This window comes from Mugil cephalus, chromosome 2, assembly GCF_022458985.1.
Source record: "Mugil cephalus isolate CIBA_MC_2020 chromosome 2, CIBA_Mcephalus_1.1, whole genome shotgun sequence".
NCBI classification, from domain to species: Eukaryota; Metazoa; Chordata; class Actinopteri; order Mugiliformes; family Mugilidae; genus Mugil; species Mugil cephalus.
The window spans coordinates 14,547,221-14,566,299 of record NC_061771.1 but is presented as its reverse complement, the minus strand read 5'-3'; the positions used below and the strand labels follow the sequence as shown (position 1 = coordinate 14,566,299).

The window sequence follows — 19,079 nt, the reverse complement described above, 5'->3', positions numbered from 1 at the left end:
TGTTGTTTTATAGGGACAATGTAGTCAAAGGGACGTATAGTCCTCTCTGTTAAATGTCAGTTGAGGCGTCAGTAGAGGCCTGCAGATCGGTTTTGCCCTAGAGCTGAGTATGACTGGTGAAACAGTGTAGAAAGATATGTTGTAAACTCTCTGTGAGAACACGGCACAGCTGGGATTTGTGACTTCTTTTGATGGTGGAAACTGATCATTTGTCTATGTGATAGGCTGGTGACCTGTCCAGGGTGTACCCCACCTCTCGCCCTTTGTCAGCTGGGATAGGCTCCAGGAAGCCCCGCGACTCAAGTGAGGACAAGCGGTAGTAGAAGATGCGATGAGATGAGATATCAATAATGTCTAGGTGATCTAATGTAGATGGTAAAGGTTGTTATTTAATTTATTTTATAAATTTTCTATATATTCAAACTAATTCTAACTATATATATATGCATATGTGTGTGTGTGTGTGTGTGTGTGTACTTGTACAGCTATCTTTCCGAGGACCAGTTTAAATTTTCCAACATCAGATTGAGGACATTATTGCAAAGTGAGGACATTTTGGCCGGTTCTCACTTCACTTCTTTATGAGGCTGTTTGAGGGTTAAAACTCAGTTTTAGGGTAAAGGTTACAATAAGGTTATGGTTAGGTATTTAGTTTAGATGGTTAAGGTTAGGGTAAGGGGCTAGGGAATGCATTATGCCAAGTGTCCTCACAAAGATAGCCATACAAACATTTGTGTGTGTGTGTGTGTGTAATGTTGTGTGCATGGTTGGAGCATACCTTCATGTCAGGGCGTTTAATGCCCCCTAGTGAAGCCACACGGACATTACAAGAGGCCATATAGAGTATAGACTTAAGTCTGACATTTACATTCACTTGTTGTAGAGAAGTAAGTCAGTATTTATTCCTTTGGGTCAAACAAGTGTGTCGTCTATCTATCTATCTATCTATCTATCTATCTATCTATCTATCTATCTATCTATCTATCTATCTATCTATCTATCTATCTATCTATCTATGCACCAGTACACTGGGGACTCTCTGAATCAAAGGTCAGGCCATTTCAGCGACATGCATGAAGCTCAAGAGGAAAGATATGCAGGAGTAACTAGTAGAAGAATATAATGCCAACAGGAGCTGAAGTAGTTGTGCCAGAGTGACAGTGAAATCCTGGAGTTTGACAAACAAGGAGTAGGAGAGACTCTCCAAAACCCTTCAGAAAGATGAGCCCTCAAAATGCAGTGCCGCTGGAGAAACTGAGAAATCAAGTGGAAAAGGAGAAAGGATTTGAGGAAGATAGCTAGAAGAAAGCACCTGACAAGGCCAAGGAAACAGTGAAAGAGGCTATGACAAGGCTGACGGAAGCAAAAGAAACCAAGAAGGCAAAATAAGTAGAAGGAGTGTGAGACAGTTGGGAAAAAAGGCCCTGGAAGAAAATAATAATAATAAAAAGAAAGAAATGGAGAAGACAATGAATCAACAAACAAATAAAGTAAGAAAAAAATGGAAGACAGGGGAAAAGATCTGTGGGAGGATAATGAATCATTAAAACCAAAATCATAATTCTGCATCTGTTAATTTACAGCACATTACAAAATACTAATGCACCACAGTACGACTAAAAGTCTGGTTTAGTATTCTTGTCTGTCTTATTATTTTCTGCATGTTCTGTGATGAGAAGGGAGACTGCTGGGCAAACACTATAACAAAGTATCTGTTTGTTTGTTTGTTTAAATCATATGTTTAATGTACATAAATCTAGCAGTTGTAGTAGAGTAAAAGTAAAGTAAAAGTAGTAAAATACTACAATATTTCTCTTGGAAGTGTAGTGGAGTGTAAAAGTATAAGAGTACAAGAAGTACTATAAGTACAAAAACAGCATCTTTCTTTGCACTTGAGTAAATGTTATATCACATTAATGGCCCTGACATTGACATATTGAACCCCAAAGCAGAGAAAAATTTATCATATATACACACATATTTCATTCAGAGTACATGAGGCTCGACTTTTAACTCAACAGCTAAATGTCATAGAACTGTATAATCCAAACAACCAGATATACCACTGAATGAAGCCCACAAACAGTGGCATCTAGTGGCCAACGCTGTGTATTACTTCGGTCCTAAAATAATGTCCCACCTTGGTTTACATTAGTTTCATTATACTATAAACACACAACACATAACACTTTTCAAAAGATAAAAGCCAAAATGGAAGTGCAATCTCTCACATGGGACTAAGATGTGCAAATAAGTTCAAACTTATTAAAACCATTCTCATCAATGTGTCTCGAGTTTTGTTTTTAATACAAACATTTATTTATTTTTTTGTGTTATCTCTTTGTCTGCTTCTTTCTGGATCTCTGTAGCACAAAGACCCTCCCAAAGTTAGCTCTGGCATCCTGGACCCCCCCAAAAATCTTTGTGTGCGTGTGTGCGAGTGAGCAGCGTGCCATTTTTGTGTGGACAGTGTGTGCGCTGTCTTGAATACAAAAGGACGTCTTCACAGGTTCAAAACAGGCACGGACTGGTGTTTGTGCGTGATTTCCACTTTTCTCGCTGCAGCCGGACTCAGGTAAAACTCTAATTACTGACACATATTATTTAACCGTACAGTTTATTAATCACCAAAAAGAGTGTGTGTGTGATATCTTGTTTACTGATTAGTTTGCAATTATACTTGTTCTGTGGTGTACGAAATGTCGCGCTGATTTGATTATACTGCAGATTATACTTAGAAACTTTACTTTGATGAACTTACGATGGGCATTATTTCATTGTTGTTGAACATATTAAGTGCATGTGACTATTAACATACTGTCTATACTGTCATTTACTAAAATACTTTACATAGTATTAACTTATTTTAATGTTGCTTATTCAAATCTGTGGATACTCAATATATGTAGGCTACACATTTTACAGACATGAAGTGTTTTCAAAAAAAATTTTTGTATTAAACAATAATAATAACAGAGCTACGTTCACAGCGATAATAATAACATCATTTATATAAAAATAAATTTCCACCCTTTCTATAAGTGCTCTGTCATTTGCAAAGATCAGATAATATTGAATGATTTATTGCTTTTGGTTAATTTTCACACACACACACTTCCCTCCCTCCTGCACTATTTTCAGGTTTACTGTGCTGAACGGTGAATCTATTATTCCACGGGACAGACCCGGTGGTGTCTGTTGTGTTTCCGTGCAGAGGGACAAAAAGTTTGTGGACTTAGTCAACTCTTTCCAGTCTGGTAGCTTCTGATGTTTACTTTAGCTCTGAATGTGACTTTTGAGAGTGAGGCGCATCTCTGAGGCCTGTATCCTTGACAACGGGAGGAGGCCAGCCCCCATAGCTCTGCTCGTCATGAATGTGTTGGCAGCGCACAGAGGCATTCATCTGCTTCAGCTCTGAGTGATGTGCCAAGTTCACATCTTTGTTGTGAGCACTGAGTAGTCAGATTATAATGTATTGAGTGACTTGCTGTGTTTTGGCTGTTGTTAAATTTAGTTTGCTCAGATGTGCAATGGTTCACAATAAGTTGCAATAAACCTTTTTTATTTTTACAGTTATGCCCAACGTTTAAAGTATTATTTCGATGTTACAGATATGAGGGCCTGCTTTGTACTCCTGTGCTTAGTGGCAGCAACATTTGCCCTTTCCGTGAGTAGCAACACAGTTTTCTTAATTTAACAGATAAGATTAAAAAAATCAGAAATAACACGTGTTTGTATGATTATTCCCATTTGGTTTAGGTAAAAAGTAAAGTTCGTGGAAAACATGGATTGCATAAGGCTTCACACACAGCCGAAGAAAAGGTAAAGTAGCATATTCAAGAGTTACCATTTAACCTCCTGTACCTCCTGACTGTAAAAGCGCTTTGAGTACCTTTGAGTAGGTAGAAAAGCGCTATATAAGAGCAAGACCATTTACCATTTACCATTTACCATTCCACAGTCGATCACGTGACAAAAGTGAACGAGGTACAAAACCTCATCAGTAGTTAGCAAGTACTCGACTGAGGACGTTGAGACTTTCATTGCTTGCAATTCTGCTTTTGCACAGCAATGTTCAGACATGAAAATATTTTTTTTTAATATTTTGTTACATGTGTTGATTTGGCTATAATATTGAGTGAAATAATTCCCATGTCCACACATAAGGACATAATTTTTATTTATTTTTTTGAAAAAACACTTCCGGTTCAAAAATGATGCTTATTTTTTATACTTGTTAATCAACTGGAGAAATTGAAAATGCATACGACACAAAAGCTCAGGTCTCAGGAGGTTAAAGCAACTGATGAATACAACTACAACAAAATGAATGTTTTTTTCCTCTCCTCTGGTTAAGGATGTTTACAAAGAGGAGGCCAACAAAGCGCTAGTCTTACCCACTTTGGCTACATTTGCTGCAAACAGCCCTGAACCAGAAGATGAGGAACTGAGCTCAGTAGACAACAAGGACGATGGAGAAGTGACCGAAAAGAGAGAGAAGAGCACTGCTGTGCTGTTAAGTGAGGATGAATTGGTGGATCTCCTGAAGAAAGAGGCAGAAGAGGAAGAAGAAGAAGAAGAAAGAGAGCTGGAGGAGGAAGAAGAAGATGTGGAGACTGACAAAGGCAATGTGGAGTCTAGAGAGGATGAGGAGATCTCTGAGGGCGAGGAAGCTCTGGGGGAGGAGAAGATGTTGGATGACATCTCAGAAACAAGGGAAGAGGACGAAGTGAAGAAAGAAAGTGGAGGAGAGACAGAAGAGGTGGAGAAGGCATCCCATATTGAAGAGTCTGTTGGCAAAACGGCAGACAGAGGAGAACAAGTGCCACTGTTAGAAGAATCAGAAGGCAGCACCGAGTCCGAGATTCTCGCCGGTCTTGACTATGCCGCTGATAGCAGCGTCATTCTTCCTCTACACACTGATGATGCCCAGTCTATTCCAAAAACAGATGTTCCAGACGCTGAAGAGAAGGAAGCAACTGAGAAAGAACTGACGAATACTGTTGATGACTATGATCACGACATGCAGAACACTGAGGCGGCAGACAGTGAAGAGGATAAAGATTCATTGGTCGTCTCTAAAGAAACGAGTTCTGGGAAGAGAGAACCTGAAGCAAATTTGGACCTTCACGATCCAAAGAGCAGCGAAGAACTTGAATTGACTCGACCATCTGGAAGGGAGCAAGAGAAGAATAGGAACGACCGCCACACCAAAGGAAAGACAAGGAGGCAAAAGAAAAACAAGAGGGCAAGAAAGCACTCTCCACAGAGGGATGAAACACAACCTGTACAAGAAGAGAGCCAACAGGATCCTCAAGAGTCTGAGGACGCTGACAATACAGTCCAGAAGGCAAAGAGGAGAAGGGGAGGAAAATGGGTAACGCTTACACAATCTACACGTTTTCTGTCAATAACAATGGCTCAGATCATGAAGAGAGTTAGCAATGAAATGCTGTTAACTTCAGTTCTATGTACTTGTGTTCTTGCCAAGCTTGAAACAGCAGAGATGAAGAACATTTAGTAAGAGATAGTGGGGACCAACAACTCTAAATTAATGCTGAGGTTGTCCTGTGTCTAAATAAGTTATCACATGAACAAATGATGATATATATGTCAAAGTTATGTTTATAAAAAATAAACCAGATATTGTGATTGGGATTTGCCATAAGTAATGGAGTCATTTATATTTGTTCCATGTGTCATGAACTTGTCTTCACTTTTTTCTTATGCGCTTTTTTCCAGGGTCCTTTGGTAGGTATGAACCCAGTCCAGATAAGAGCTACAGCGGATCTGTACCCGAGTACCAGGGCCTCTCTTGGTGAAAGATCACATCTCTCAGAGGAACATGCTGGTTGGTTTTTTAATTGTTGGGCAGATCATTAGCCTTGTGTGACGTGGTTGCTGGCATTTTGTAAGTCCAGTAACACCTAAATACTTTTGGGAAACAATCTGTACTGTATCTGAATGTAAAATATCCAGAAATAAATTCATTTCAACCTTTAGACTGAAATGTTCTAAAGAGGGAAGCTGGATGTTTACAAGATGTCACTTTAACTAACATAGTTAACATATTGTCTTGCTTTTGAGTCTTTGTTATGCTCTTGATGTCATTTCCTTCCAAAACATTGTGCATAGCAAGGTGCTGACAGAAGTAAACCAATAACTCCAACGATATAGTTTAAGTAAAATAACAAATAACAAATGAAAATACAAGTGCAAAGACCTGAGAGTCTCTGTGGATGTTCTGCCTGTATCTTTTAAACGCTAATTTTAAATAATTTGAGGAGTATAGTCCATACTTTTGGACAGCAGCTGCAGTGACCTCCACCATATAACTAAAGCACTGTCCCAACAGTCTCACTGGGAAATCTGCTGACTGGATTATTTTGCTCAAACTTCCGCATGAATAGTGCCTCAGTCACTACAAAAACACAGCTCTGAAGGCTTAAGAAGTGAATACGAGAGATCAGGTTGAATTTAATCGCTCTACCAACTCTAATGACAGAGGAATGTAGAGGATAATGTGGAGAGGTCATGGCCCATGGGTTTCCACTATGAGATAAAACCAAACAAGTTGGGAAAATTTAACAATTTTTTTAAAAAATAATGAATTGTGGGGCGAAGATGATTGCAGTGTTTCTCCTTTTTTCTAGATCCATGTGACAATTTCCGTTGCAAGCGTGGAAAAACATGTAAACTTGATGCCAACAGTAAGCCACAGTGTGTGTGTCAAGAGCCGTCAGAATGTCCTCCCAGCGTGAATGAATTTGAACACGTAAGTACGCACAATCTGTTGAGTTTAGACTGTTATCTACTCGACCACAAAGCCTTAGCACTCATCTCCATTCATGGTTTTTGTTTCCTTGAAGGTTTGTGGGACCGACAACAACACATATGACACATCATGTGAACTTTTTGCCACTAAATGCAACCTGGAGGGCACTAAGAAAGGACACAGGCTTCACCTGGATTACACTGGTGCTTGCAAATGTGAGAGTGGACCCTTTAATCACCAACTTCTTAGTATGAAAGTACAATGGAAAAATAACTAGTTGACCCTGCTCTTCCTTCTCATCTGTTTCCCTCTCTCAGTGATACCTCCATGCGTTGACACTGAACTGGTCCAGTTCCCTCTACGTATGCGCGATTGGCTGAAAAACGTGCTCCTGCAGCTTTATGAGCATGACTCTGTGTCCCATGGATTCCTCACACCTAAACAGCGTTTTAGAGTAAGCTACACCTTTCATAGTCAAGCTCCTCATGTAGTTGGAAGCCTTGCCAAGTGATCAATTTATTCTCAATTTAAGTGTAAAATCTGCAATTAATGGTTAAAATTTATCTTTACCTAGGGTTAAAGAAAATGTTTTATGCAAATACTTTTTACATATTAAATGAGATGGGCTGAAAATTGATGAGAAAGAGTTGAGGGGTTGGGATGAAAAGAGTTGAGGGGATGGGATGAAAAGGGGTGATGATAGTAGAGGAACCCGAGAGGTGAGACTCAGGGTGAGGGGAAAACTCAGGAAGTTTCAGGTCCTTGTCCCCTGGTTACTGTAAAAAAAAAAAAAAAAAGTGAAAGGTGTAAAAAAGAAAAGAAAGGTATGGGGAGGGTGGGGGTTGAGAACTGAGATGAACAGAGAGGAGTGGGGGTTAGGTCACACTTTTTTTTAGATAAGACTGAAAGGAATTGTTAAACTGTATGTTGCCAATGGTTTAGTGTTTAGAGATCAAAACCAATAAAATTGATGTCTTCTGTATTTTCTAGGTGAGGAAAATCTTTGAGAGTGAGCGTCGCCTCCGTGCTGGTGATCACCCAGTTGAGCTGCTTGCACAGGACTTTGAGAAGAACTACAACATGTACATCTACCCAGTACACTGGCAGTTCGCTCAACTGGACCAGCACCCCTCTGATAGGTAAACAGTATTGTTTAATATTTAATATTCAATTGGGCCAATTATTATATTAAATTCCTTTGATTTCAGTTTGCAGTCAAACTTTTATCAACCAGTCAAACTTGACAGATTTTGGTTGCAAGTGGGACAAAAGGTCCATGTGGAGAGCAAAACCCCTTGTCGGCAAGCATATCTTACATTATTAGTCATAATTTAAGCAATGACTGAAGACATGGATATAATGATAACACGTGTATGTGCTCTGGATGCGGCCTTCCTCGTACCTGAACTACACAACAAAAAGGTCTAATCATGTATGTAATAGCCAATACTGGGCCAAGTGTAACCTCAGTCATGATGTGTGGATTTTGTTTCACTTATAAACTTAGTTCAAAATGAAATCTTTGTTCTTTCGATACAGGTTCTTGTCCCACTCAGAGCTGGCCCCCCTCAGGGTCCCTCTAGTGCCGATGGAGCACTGCACCTCTCTCTTCTTCCAGGAGTGTGATGCTGACAAAGACAAACAGGTGTCATTTAAAGAGTGGACCTCCTGTTTTGGCATCAGGAATGGTGAGAGCAACATCACACCAACTAAAACACTAGCACACAAATAGAAGGGAAGTGTAATGAATACAAAAATTAATCCTCATATTTGTGACGCCTTCCTGTTGTGGGAAATATATGTGCTAAATGTAACATTTAAAAGTATCTATTAACAGAAATAGAATTTTTAATTTATAATTATGTTTTTATCAGTGTATAATTACCTATTGATAAAAAATAGCTGTGTTTTCATCGGCTTACAATGAGCCCTGGATATCTACATTGGGAACCGGTCTACTAACATGGGCTGCCATGTTTCAGCATTTCCAGAACACACAAATCAACCACTAGCGCTAGAGTGGGTTTTGTGCATTTGGTTGAAATCTGGGATAATGTTGACAACACCATGGTGGCAGTAGATACTGGCACCTGTTTGGCCCTCCTTAATGCTTGGAAGGGTGGGATGTAATCTGCAGCTCACCACTAGATGTCCCTAAACCCTGCACACTGGTGCTTTAAGTGCCACCCTTTCTATAAGTTGCTTTAAAATACTTTTGGCATGTGAACAGTTCAGTGCACATTGTAAATATTTGGTTAATCGTTACACACAAAGAGAAAAATTGGACACTTTTTACGTGCAGTCTCAATGTTCTTTTCCATGGCTGAAAATATACATTAAATGCTATTCAACATTTTTCTCCACAGAGGATATGGACGTCAACCTGCTTTTCTGAGCCTTTTTATGCACCTCATCTACTACACAAGCTTGAGGAAGATGCTCCAACATTTGAACCAGTTGCCTCCTGATATTTTATCTGCTCAAAATGTTACAACACAGATTTTTACCTCCTGCTTTAAAAGACCCTTGGTAATCACTGATGTTATTATGTGTTAGGCTATGCTTGGATGTTTAAATTGTTAATTTGTGATTTAGTTAAGCTGTTAGAATTGCTTGTTAAAAAATAAGAAAGTAATTTTTGCCAGAATATCTGTTTTCTAATGCATTCCAAACGGGGGTAAAGTTTACAAGAGCTTATTAATACGCAAACAATGTACAACAGGTCGGAGGTTTCAAATAAATTTGGTTTGTATGTAAGAGTGATTTAGTGAAGAATTACCCATTAAATTATAAAGGTTAGTAGATCATTTCAACACCTTGGAAGATGTTAGTATTGTGTCCCTTGATTTAGTAGTAAATATTGTAAATGTTTGTCTTCTGATTTTATGCTTCATTAAGTTTTATGGACACCAAAATAACTTCACACTATTTCAGTGCACCCTGCTGTTAATGATGACTTGTATTTCCTGTCCTCAAATAAAGTGAAGAAGAAGAAGACCAGCTTATGATCCGTGGTGAATTTCTGAGTGCCTTCATGACTCGTGAATATGTGTCCTCTGCAACAATGCAAGTCACTGATACCTAGTTTGGTTTGCCACTTAATCCTGAATAATAGCCCTGTGTAAGGCAACAAAGCAAAAAATAGCCGGCAGCTTGGTCATGCTGATTACAGTGACTTGTTGTTTTGAGATAAAGCGTTGGACTCTGATTGGACCTCTCTCGGCAATCCCTGAATCTGGAGCTTCTTATAAAAGAAAGAAGCTGTTCTTCACCTGCCAGTTGTCTGCTTCCACTGAGATAAAACATGTTCTGCCTACTCTGGGTTATCTTTCAGACTCTGGCTCTTGTGGTGAAGGGTGATGTGTCGTCAGGGAGCGCTGAGGCACTTGCCAATGGAAGAGTGAATAACAATGGAGGAGCAGCAGCAGCAGCAGCAGCTGGTAACAATGGAAACACTGTGGCTCAAAATGCAGTTCCACCCAATGGTGATCCCATTTTGGGACGCTTAGTCCAGCTTGGTGGGTCATTTTTCTTCCAGCCAATTGGGAACCCTATAGGTCAGGGTCCTCTGCAGCAGCTCATTCCCATTACAGCTATCCAGCAAGGTGGGGCCTTTCTCATGGGGCAACCAGGTGGAGGCAACGTGAATCCACAGGTTCAAGTGGCTCAGCAAGCCGGGGGTACGCTGTTTGCAGTGCTGCCACAGAGGAATCCTGTGGGAAACCCTCAGAGTGCTGTGTTGACTCCTGGCCAAGTGCAGCTGATTTCCGGGTTGCCTGGTGGTGGAAATCGTGCTGGCATAGTGAGGTTTCAGCGTTCAGTTGCAGCTCGCCACAGGAGGACACAGTCTCCAGTCATAAAGGTTCTCAAAGCCGAAGAAGAGGAGGAAGAATGCTCTGGGATGGAGCCGGAGGACATACAAGTGAAATGAGATCCCGCAGCTCTCAAAAATATGTCTTCATGAATTATTCCCACATTCTGATTTAACTTTATATTATAACTAGTTGATCAGTGTTACAAACCATTGTCACAACAACCGATGACTAATAAATGATCAATGTTAACAGCTGAGTTGTGGTTGTTTCATTTATTTCAGTACATACGCCTAATATATGTTTGTATAAAAAGAAAGAAAGAAATAAAATCAACCATTGTTGTTTTTTGTTTAAGACATCGGTAAAAATATACGCTTACTTTTATTTACAGTACACCATCTGTAGCTATTGTTATTGTCCTGCAACATCATTTGTCATAACATAAAACTGAAAACAGGAAGAAACTGTTTCTTAACTGGAGATGGATGACAGTGTATAATTAGTACAGAGCACCAGACCAGACTTCCACAGACGGTGTTTACCTGGTCTGCTGTCAGCTGCCCAGTCAGCAACAGAAGAAAAAAAAAAGAAAACATTCCCAGACAGCCTCAGTATGTGACAAAACAACCATCTGACCACACTTGGAACAAATGTAATGATTCCAAACAAAGAAAAAATGTGTGGAAAATATGTTGTTGGTACATGACATATATTTCTCAATGTCTATCAGAAGCATGTGAGCAATTTATAAATATGAAGATGTTCTGAGAAATGTTTGTGGTGATTAGAGCTGAGTTGGTACAAAGACAAGTATCTCCACACGAGTATTTTAATTGTCCACTGTAAAACAGAAACATTTATACTTTGAATGCTATGCTATACTATGAATTAAGGTGTAAGAGGTAATTTAGCTCTCCTGCAGTCATGACTATCAGTCCGAGCCCTGCTGTGGTGAAATAGGGTTAAGGTCTGTCTCCAAAAATAAATATACATTCAGTTTCTAAAATGTTAAGTACACAGGTGAAAATTAATCCAGTGTAATACAACAATCCTGTATGGAGTCCACCTTCATGACTGTTACAACATTAAGTTTATGTTAAAACTGTGTCACAAAGGTGCTAATTTAACTGTACGATCATTGTGGAGGATGTAGTGTGTGGTGCTGTTGTTCTGTTATTTAGCATAGCTCACTGACTACAATGTGTGTCAACACAATACAAGTAAATACAACTACAAACACCAGCCTCCAAAATGGACACAAATGAACCAACAACTGTAAGTTATTTTCAACAAACCCTGAATACCATATCCTTAAGATTCACAGCAGGACTGTCATATTTGAACACATTAGTTTTCACCACTGTACCTAATATTTGAGCAAGTTTATGTAATTCTGTGGAGACTTAACCATAATCATAACAACTGCTTGCCTAATCCAATGGTAATTTACTCTTCTTTCCTTACAACAAGGTGAGAAGCCTTGTCTGGACCTCACTCAAGTAGCAAGATCCAATAACCAAACTGCTTTCAGACCTGATTAATATTACACATTTGACATAAAGGATTTAAAATCCAGACGATTATGTTGGTATATCACAATGCAGATGAAAGAAACAAGTCTGTACATACGTTTTAGCTAGATTACTACTGTCAAAAAACTGAGAAATACTTCACCTCAAGTTCTCACTGAAGAACAGACAACTCCCAACCATTTTCTTATCCATGATTATTTATCCATATGTTCTCTTTCTTCATCTTATTTTCTTCTTTTTTGGGGGGTTTGTTTGGGGGTTAGCTAACTAGCTTTCAGGTGCATAACCCCTATGTGCTGGCCTGGAGTGTAGACCAATAGTTTTTCACCATTTAAGGGTACAATAGGTTCCATTTTGTGTACATCAGCTTCCCTGTGTGATCATGTGAGGAGATGCACTGAATGCTTCCTGATCTGGCCCCATAATCTAAGTAATGTCCTGTAGTGTGTGTAGCACTAATTTTTTTAAAACACTGTATTTGCAAGTTTGAGATTGAACAAAATAATATCTATGAGTTCTCCTGTTCTGCTGAAGAGTGTGATGCAACCTGATTTCAAAAATCATAATGACTCAACCCATCTTACACAATTTTGTCAAAGTTGCGCCAGCAGTCCCAGCAGTCCCAACTGTACCAGCTGTACAAGCCGCCAGTCTGGTGTGGGTCCCCAAAAGTAGCATAAGTCAGACTCATGTGCACACACACACTTGTATGGCTGTCTTTGTGAGGACATTCATTGACATAATGCATTACCTACCTTCACTCTAAAACCAAGTCTTACCCCTTAAACAGCTTTGTAAGAATATGACGCCAAAATTTCCTCACTTTCCACAAATGTCCTCACTCTGGTTGTATAAAACTGGTCCTCAGAAAGATACAAGAACGAACACGCACCCACATACACACACACTTTTTTTATGATCTAATCTACAAAAGTGCTGCGTGATGATGTCAGTTGTTTGCCTCCTGTGACCACAACCCGCAACCCGCAAAATGGTTCATACCGGGTTTAAGGCAGTAGCTTCCAGAAACCTCCAGAAACCCGTCCCAAGAGACTGAACCACTCTGTTATTTCTTGTGGTCACTCAGCTGCACTGAGGACAATGTCAGATGGTCAAATAAGGTAAAGAGTCTTTGAAAACAAGTAGATTACTGCGTTAAATTTTCTTAAATCTTGCAGAAAATGTGTCACATCATATGTTCTCATGACACACAGGTGACAAATACAGTCCTCCATCTAATTGGTCAGTGATAATCTCTGGCCCTGATAAAAGGTGTTGTATATACAAAGTTACTGTTATCTGCCTGAGCATTTGCACATCGGAAGCAAAACGAACTAAAATATAATATCTCTCCTTTTTTACAGGTTCGAAGTTGCAAAATGAAGTTTTTCCTCCTCACAGCGTTCTTTGTAGCAACCATCTCTTGCGTGAGTACAGTTATCTATCTATCTATCTATCTATCTATCTATCTATCTATCTATCTATCTATCTATCTATCTATCTATCTATCTATCTATCTATCTATCTATCTATCTATCTATCTGACTGACATCTTTTCTATTTCTTACAGGTCAATGCAGGCAAGGTGAGATACTATACCATGATTCAAGCGTACTAACCTATAGGTATTTAGTACAATAACCAAAGTTAGCTCATTGTGACTTATTTTCTTGCTCCATGTAGACACAGAGGCTGTTGGCTGCTATGGCAGCTATGAACGGACAAATGATGAATCCAGCAAACCCTGGAGTTCTGGCTGGAGGTCTGAATGTACCTCTTGTAGCTGGTGGTGGAGCAGGGTTTATTGGACAGCCCCAGTTTGCTCAGGTCAGTCCATCATTTCATTAAAAAACTGATTTTAATATCATTACATCCACCGTAGATCATATTAGCAGCAATATGGTACCTAGAGATATCTGAACAATAATACCTTTATTTTCCAGTTCGTTCCTAGAATTCCTGCTTTCGCCGTCACAGCCCCCGTCCCCAACGCGTACCCTTTCCCTGCAGTCAACGCGGTTAGTGTAATCTTTTAGTTTTTCTTTTACAGCCCCACAAACAAAAAGATTAATCTGTTTTTTTTGATCGTCTACTACTAGTTTCCTTACATGGGAGCTCCCCAAATGCCTCAAGTGAATCCTCCTCAGCAGCCCATGATGGTAATCACAACACAAAATGAGTTTATTTCTGATTTCATATGCACAAATGTAAGGAATCACTGCTGTAACTGTTTTCTTATTGTTTTTGTTTAGATGGTCCCAGGAGGTGTCATGCAGCAGCAGCAGCAGCAGCTTCCCCCTCAGGCTGAGATTCAGAGATTCAGAGTAGGGAACAGTGAGACTTCACCTTACGTTATTATATGAATGTAAACTGTATTGGCTAAACATTGCTCTATGAATTTCCAGCGTCAGCTTAGGAAGCCAGGAAACACCTTGGAGGCTTCTGTGGACACTCAGGTAAGACCTATGTGGATATCAACATAGCTTAACAAGTAATTATTTTCATTCATTCATTCAATGTGTCCTTTTTTATCTCCTCAGATTCCAGCTCCTTCTGAGTCAACAACAACAACAGCTCCCTGTGAACAAGACGATCATCAAGAGACTTACTAAGTCATCAATGTTACTGTAACATTATAAAATGTGCAAGCGATATATGATATGCAGCACCAGAATCAAATATGACTTGAGTGATTTTGCTTTTCTCTGTGACACAATGTGACAGTGGTTTGTTTCAGGCTGGGTTTTTGATCAATAAACTCAACTTAAAATTAAAATTTAATTAAAATTAAAGTGTTTTATGATTTCAGACTATCACATTTTCACCCAGGAACTGAAAGAGAAACAGAATTCATTGTGGATCTCTGCTGCCATCTAAAGGAAAATAAGCAGAAGGACCATTATTATTATGGAGCATCATGTTGGCATAACTCAAACGAGCTTGGCTGGAAGTTTGATGCAGAATAAAATGTGAACTAAGAAAATTTTAAGAACTCTAACGAGATACAGTATGAGATAACATTTTGCCGTGAAAGTGTTCCTCATATAGAAATAAGTTTAGATCTACTTTTTGTTGATTGCCTTTTTAGCTGTGTATATTTGGACAATATATTCAACGGTAGAGCAATGACATGTGACGTGCACTGAAAGCAGAAAAATCACATTTGATCTTTCATGTAAAGTTACACAGTTGATTGCCAGGGATCTCCCCAAGAGCAGCATCCATTCTTCTCACTGAGCATGTTTCTGTTAATCAAGCTGTTGCTTCATGTTCATAAATGTTAGTGACAACATAGATATGCTGCCAAATTAGATTGGTTGATTGTGACTCCTATTTCCTTACAATTACCTGTTAAGCAATTTATCCCTGATAGTTCATGTCACAGATCTATCTAAATACGTGTATCTAAGATTTATTTATTTATTTCATATCTGAATGGGTCATTTTACACAATGACACAAGAACAGAATTTAAAAAAATGGGTTTCACTGGGAATCCACTCGTCAGTTTTGATTAACAAGCCACAAGCAAGTGGTTATTATGCAAACTGTGATGAACGTCTTATTCTTTTGCACATGTGCCAAAACATCTGCAAAACATGCCCTAAAAAGAATACAAACATCTAAACATAATTTTTTATTGATTTTTTTTTTTTTTTTTTTGACGTGACAGGCTAAAGTGCATCAGAAAAGCTGTCAGTGTCATTTCCAGCTTACTACTAAAAAAAACAAAACAAACTAACCAAAACATTGAATGTGTTTGAATCAAAAACAGATTATAGTTAAACGTTGTTTGCACATTTTACTGAACCAATGCACGGGTAGTCCATCTTCTCTGTGCAGACTCAAAGTGAGAAAAACACACAGTTCCTCAGTGTGTGTGTGTGTGTGTGCGTATTGGTGTCTTTTTAATCCATAAATCTCAACACAGTCCACTGTTAGTACTGATGATTTGCCAATTAGATGCCAACATCAGTCTGAGCACGATGAACAACCTCTGACAAATGTCTGATTATAAGCTCCCAGCTTTTTTTCCTCATGACAAGCCAAAATTCCTGTTGAACTTAAACCCCATGATTACACACTCAAGATTTCCACTTTAAAATATGCACATACTGTGAACGTAAGAGAATCCATAGCGACTGCATTTTGTAAAACGGACGTCTAACTCGAAGAAGAGTTCTGACCTGTATAAGCAAAACAGTGATTGTCTTAAAATCTGAGTGTGGGAAAGTGCGTTCGGCTTTGAATGGAGATTCCTTAGAGACTTGTTAGCTTGCATGTGACCGTGTCATGGGGTTTTAGAGACGTGACTTACACCTAATGACATAGTTACCTGTTCAGTGTTGTAAGTGTCTGAGTCTGATGCCATGAGAAATGTCTGTCACGCCGACCGCATATTGTCTGGACGGGTTGGTGGTGGAGAATTTAAAAGGGATGTGGACGAGGCAAGGAGCCAGACTCAGGAGCAGAAAGCAGAACCAGAGAAACGGTAAGACCAGGTAGATACTGCACATTTTCTCTCTGGAAAGTTTTCTTTGTATCTTGGTGAAATGCACGGAAAGGTTAACAACACATATAGGCTTGTTTTTGTATCCTGCAGGACACCATGAAGCTGCAAACCGTCCTTCTCTTAATCTGCCTGTTCAGATCAAGCTTTGCTTTGCCGGTAAGTTACATCTTTAGCTGTTGTATTATATACGCATCCACATAATGAGCCACTTTAAATGGTAGATTAACTGATTTTTTTTAATGTTGTATCTTTAGGTACAGATTGGCATCATTGCAAGTAACAGCAATGAGGTAAATAAATGTTAAAGTGTTTGTAAGTGTTGCGCGCCACATTTTGTGCCCATGTAATTCAAGCCTTTTGTGTCTTCAGATCCTGAGACTGAACGGGTTAACTCTTGCAGCTCTCGGACAAACACAGGTACAGACTGTGCCCGGGTAAAATTTAAGTAACTTCAAATGTCTGCTTTGCAAATGCAAACTGCTAAAAAAAAATATATCACCTCCTCTCCAGGCCTCGTCAATATTACCACAGTATGTGTTCCAGCAGCAGCAGCCTGACGTGTTACTCACCCCACAGTTGGTGAACTTTAACCCTCAGCTGGGAGGTCCTTTTGGAGCCCAGGGACCCCAGCTGTTGTTCCCCAACCAGGGCAACCAGCTCACACCTGTAGTCATCCCGAACGGCCAGCAAGAGCAGCAAGGGCCTCCACTGGACCCCAACAATCCTAATGTGCCTCAGCAGGCCCAAAACCACATGCAGGTACAGCACAGCAGTCTGGGAGCACAGCAACAGTAACAATGTGGTAGAATCTCAGCTAATAATTGTTTTAAATCTCTTAGATGTTCCCACAGTTTCACTATCCATCTTACGGATTTCCTCAGATACACAGACAGCAGGTATGAAATCACATACCATGTCCTGTGTGTTAATGTTGTCAGTATCTTTGTCCAAATGCTCACTGTCGTCTGAAATTCACTCCTCCCTCCACAGGGTTACCCATACTTTGTGCCACCTTACGGTTACCCCCAGCAGAGGAATACAGTCGTGCTGCAGCCCAACAACGGTCAGCAGAACCTGGAGAGAGCCACGCAGAGACCACAGCTCCCTCTGCAGGTTAGACTGAAAATAAATAAAAATCTGAAGCGATCAAAAGAACAAGACCTCACTTGTCTTTGAATTTCAAAGATTCATTTTTTTAAAATTATTTGTGGAATAAAAATCATTCTCTACAGATTAGTACAGAAATGTTCAATGGCCATTTTAGGGAAACACAAATATTCATAAGGTAAAAAAAAAAAATGGCTAAAATATCAGAAATATCATGTGCTCTCTCTGTGTCACCTCAAATTAACTTGTAGAAGTCCCAGAGTGACTCACAGACAAGATGTAACGATAATAACATAGCTGCAGATGGTGAGTCACGACTGTGTGGATGTGTTGCCTGTGATGCAATGACATCTGCCTGCCATGCTGACCACAACGTCGACGTGTCTTAACAGCGGGCTGCAAGAAGTACTGAGTGATTTGGGGTCTCATTTATCAGCTGGTGATTTGTGATGTATTTTCAAACGTGCATTTCTGACATATTTTTCCCCCGATAGATTTGTTGCAGCTGCTATTTATTTACTATTTCTATGTATTTGATATGTATATCAACTTAGTTTTGAATCTGATTTTGATGCCTATCATCCACTTCCAGCAGGCTTCCAAACCAAAGCTGCAGACTGAAAAAGTGAGTGTCCTCTGTAGCTTTCGTTTATTCTTTTTTCTAGTTCTAGTTGCGTCCGTGTAGTTTAACTAGCCTTTGTCTCTCATTCTGTCAGACTTGGCCACAGGGAACGCATAAACAGTCCACTACAGTTCCACCTGATCCTCGTGGTGACGCATCTGGCCCTGGGGTTGATGAGGTAGGATTTCCAACAAGGACCTTTACATATTCATGAACATTTATACACAGGTTATGAATAACAAAGCTTGTTTATTTTTACAGGGTAACGGCAACTTCCCCTTCCTGTTCGAGCCTTAGAAGTCACCTGGGAACTAACAACAAGGCAAACAAAACATTATAGTGTCTTTGGTTAGTAGCAGTTGCTTTCACAACATGTTAAATAAAGAACATTGCCCAACTGAATTGTGTGAGAACTTTTGATTGTGTTACATATTGGCTTTACAGGAGAATTGTGGATTACATAATTTCTTTGAAGATGCCTCAGGGAAACTTGTTGTTGAAGAACAAACTTGGAACTTTTATCCTGAGGAGCGTGAGAGAATAAGAAAATTATTAATATCAGACACAAAAGTTGTGTTTGGTTACTTAGATTTAATCAGTGGTAGATCTATTCACCCTTTATTGTTACCAGACAGCTTCTTCTGGATCGCTCTCTCCTCTGGCAGCGTCACTGAGGTTCATCTTTAAAACAAAAAATTTGTTCAAAACCTAATCTC

General features: G+C 39.5%; 3 protein-coding genes across 8 annotated transcripts; all 3 read left to right on the top strand.

The window, feature by feature from the left end:
- The first annotated feature begins 2,434 nt into the window (after positions 1 to 2,434).
- On the top strand, positions 2,435 to 9,775 carry sparcl1 (SPARC-like 1). The gene is made up of 11 exons (XM_047578548.1): positions 2,435 to 2,575; positions 3,612 to 3,667; positions 3,760 to 3,822; positions 4,358 to 5,377; positions 5,743 to 5,851; positions 6,654 to 6,775; positions 6,870 to 6,990; positions 7,093 to 7,229; positions 7,766 to 7,914; positions 8,315 to 8,463; positions 9,142 to 9,775. Exons 2-11 carry the CDS (start codon positions 3,614 to 3,616, stop codon positions 9,168 to 9,170), a joined length of 1,953 nt encoding a protein of 650 aa, XP_047434504.1. The 5' UTR covers positions 2,435 to 2,575; positions 3,612 to 3,613; the 3' UTR covers positions 9,171 to 9,775.
- Positions 9,776 to 13,432: 3,657 nt separating this feature from the next.
- scpp9 (secretory calcium-binding phosphoprotein 9) lies at positions 13,433 to 14,892 on the top strand. 2 transcript variants are annotated; one of them, XM_047579112.1, is made up of 8 exons: positions 13,433 to 13,549; positions 13,693 to 13,707; positions 13,806 to 13,949; positions 14,066 to 14,140; positions 14,222 to 14,281; positions 14,375 to 14,446; positions 14,528 to 14,578; positions 14,663 to 14,892. In XM_047579112.1, exons 1-8 carry the CDS (start codon positions 13,502 to 13,504, stop codon positions 14,732 to 14,734), a joined length of 537 nt encoding a protein of 178 aa, XP_047435068.1. In that variant the 5' UTR covers positions 13,433 to 13,501; the 3' UTR covers positions 14,735 to 14,892. The 2 variants fall into 2 exon arrangements, with proteins under 2 accessions (XP_047435068.1, XP_047435069.1); XM_047579113.1 differs by lacking the exon at positions 13,693 to 13,707.
- A 1,662-nt stretch (positions 14,893 to 16,554) lies between these two features.
- odam (odontogenic, ameloblast associated) lies at positions 16,555 to 18,765 on the top strand. 5 transcript variants are annotated; one of them, XM_047578988.1, is made up of 10 exons: positions 16,555 to 16,623; positions 16,725 to 16,790; positions 16,889 to 16,924; positions 17,004 to 17,051; positions 17,145 to 17,393; positions 17,474 to 17,530; positions 17,625 to 17,747; positions 18,334 to 18,366; positions 18,458 to 18,541; positions 18,625 to 18,765. In XM_047578988.1, exons 2-10 carry the CDS (start codon positions 16,731 to 16,733, stop codon positions 18,658 to 18,660), a joined length of 726 nt encoding a protein of 241 aa, XP_047434944.1. In that variant the 5' UTR covers positions 16,555 to 16,623; positions 16,725 to 16,730; the 3' UTR covers positions 18,661 to 18,765. The 5 variants fall into 5 exon arrangements, with proteins under 5 accessions (XP_047434944.1, XP_047434947.1, XP_047434946.1 ...); XM_047578991.1 differs by having other exon boundaries at positions 16,567 to 16,623; positions 16,704 to 16,790; positions 17,211 to 17,393; XM_047578990.1 differs by having other exon boundaries at positions 16,567 to 16,623; positions 16,704 to 16,790; positions 18,337 to 18,366.
- Positions 18,766 to 19,079: the final 314 nt, after the last annotated feature.

Coding starts and splice junctions, on each gene's coding strand:
- odam (XM_047578988.1), top strand. CDS start 16,731: ATGAAGCTGCAAACCGTCCTTCTCTTAATCTGCCTGTTCAGATCAAGC. Junction 16,791..16,888: donor GATCAAGCTTTGCTTTGCCG/GTAAGTTACATC, acceptor TTGTATCTTTAG/GTACAGATTGGCATCATTGC. Junction 18,542..18,624: donor CTGGCCCTGGGGTTGATGAG/GTAGGATTTCCA, acceptor TTATTTTTACAG/GGTAACGGCAACTTCCCCTT.
- scpp9 (XM_047579112.1), top strand. CDS start 13,502: ATGAAGTTTTTCCTCCTCACAGCGTTCTTTGTAGCAACCATCTCTTGC. Junction 14,282..14,374: donor CTCCTCAGCAGCCCATGATG/GTAATCACAACA, acceptor GTTTTTGTTTAG/ATGGTCCCAGGAGGTGTCAT. Junction 14,579..14,662: donor AGGCTTCTGTGGACACTCAG/GTAAGACCTATG, acceptor TTATCTCCTCAG/ATTCCAGCTCCTTCTGAGTC.
- sparcl1 (XM_047578548.1), top strand. CDS start 3,614: ATGAGGGCCTGCTTTGTACTCCTGTGCTTAGTGGCAGCAACATTTGCC. Junction 7,915..8,314: donor GACCAGCACCCCTCTGATAG/GTAAACAGTATT, acceptor CTTTCGATACAG/GTTCTTGTCCCACTCAGAGC. Junction 8,464..9,141: donor CTGTTTTGGCATCAGGAATG/GTGAGAGCAACA, acceptor TTTTCTCCACAG/AGGATATGGACGTCAACCTG.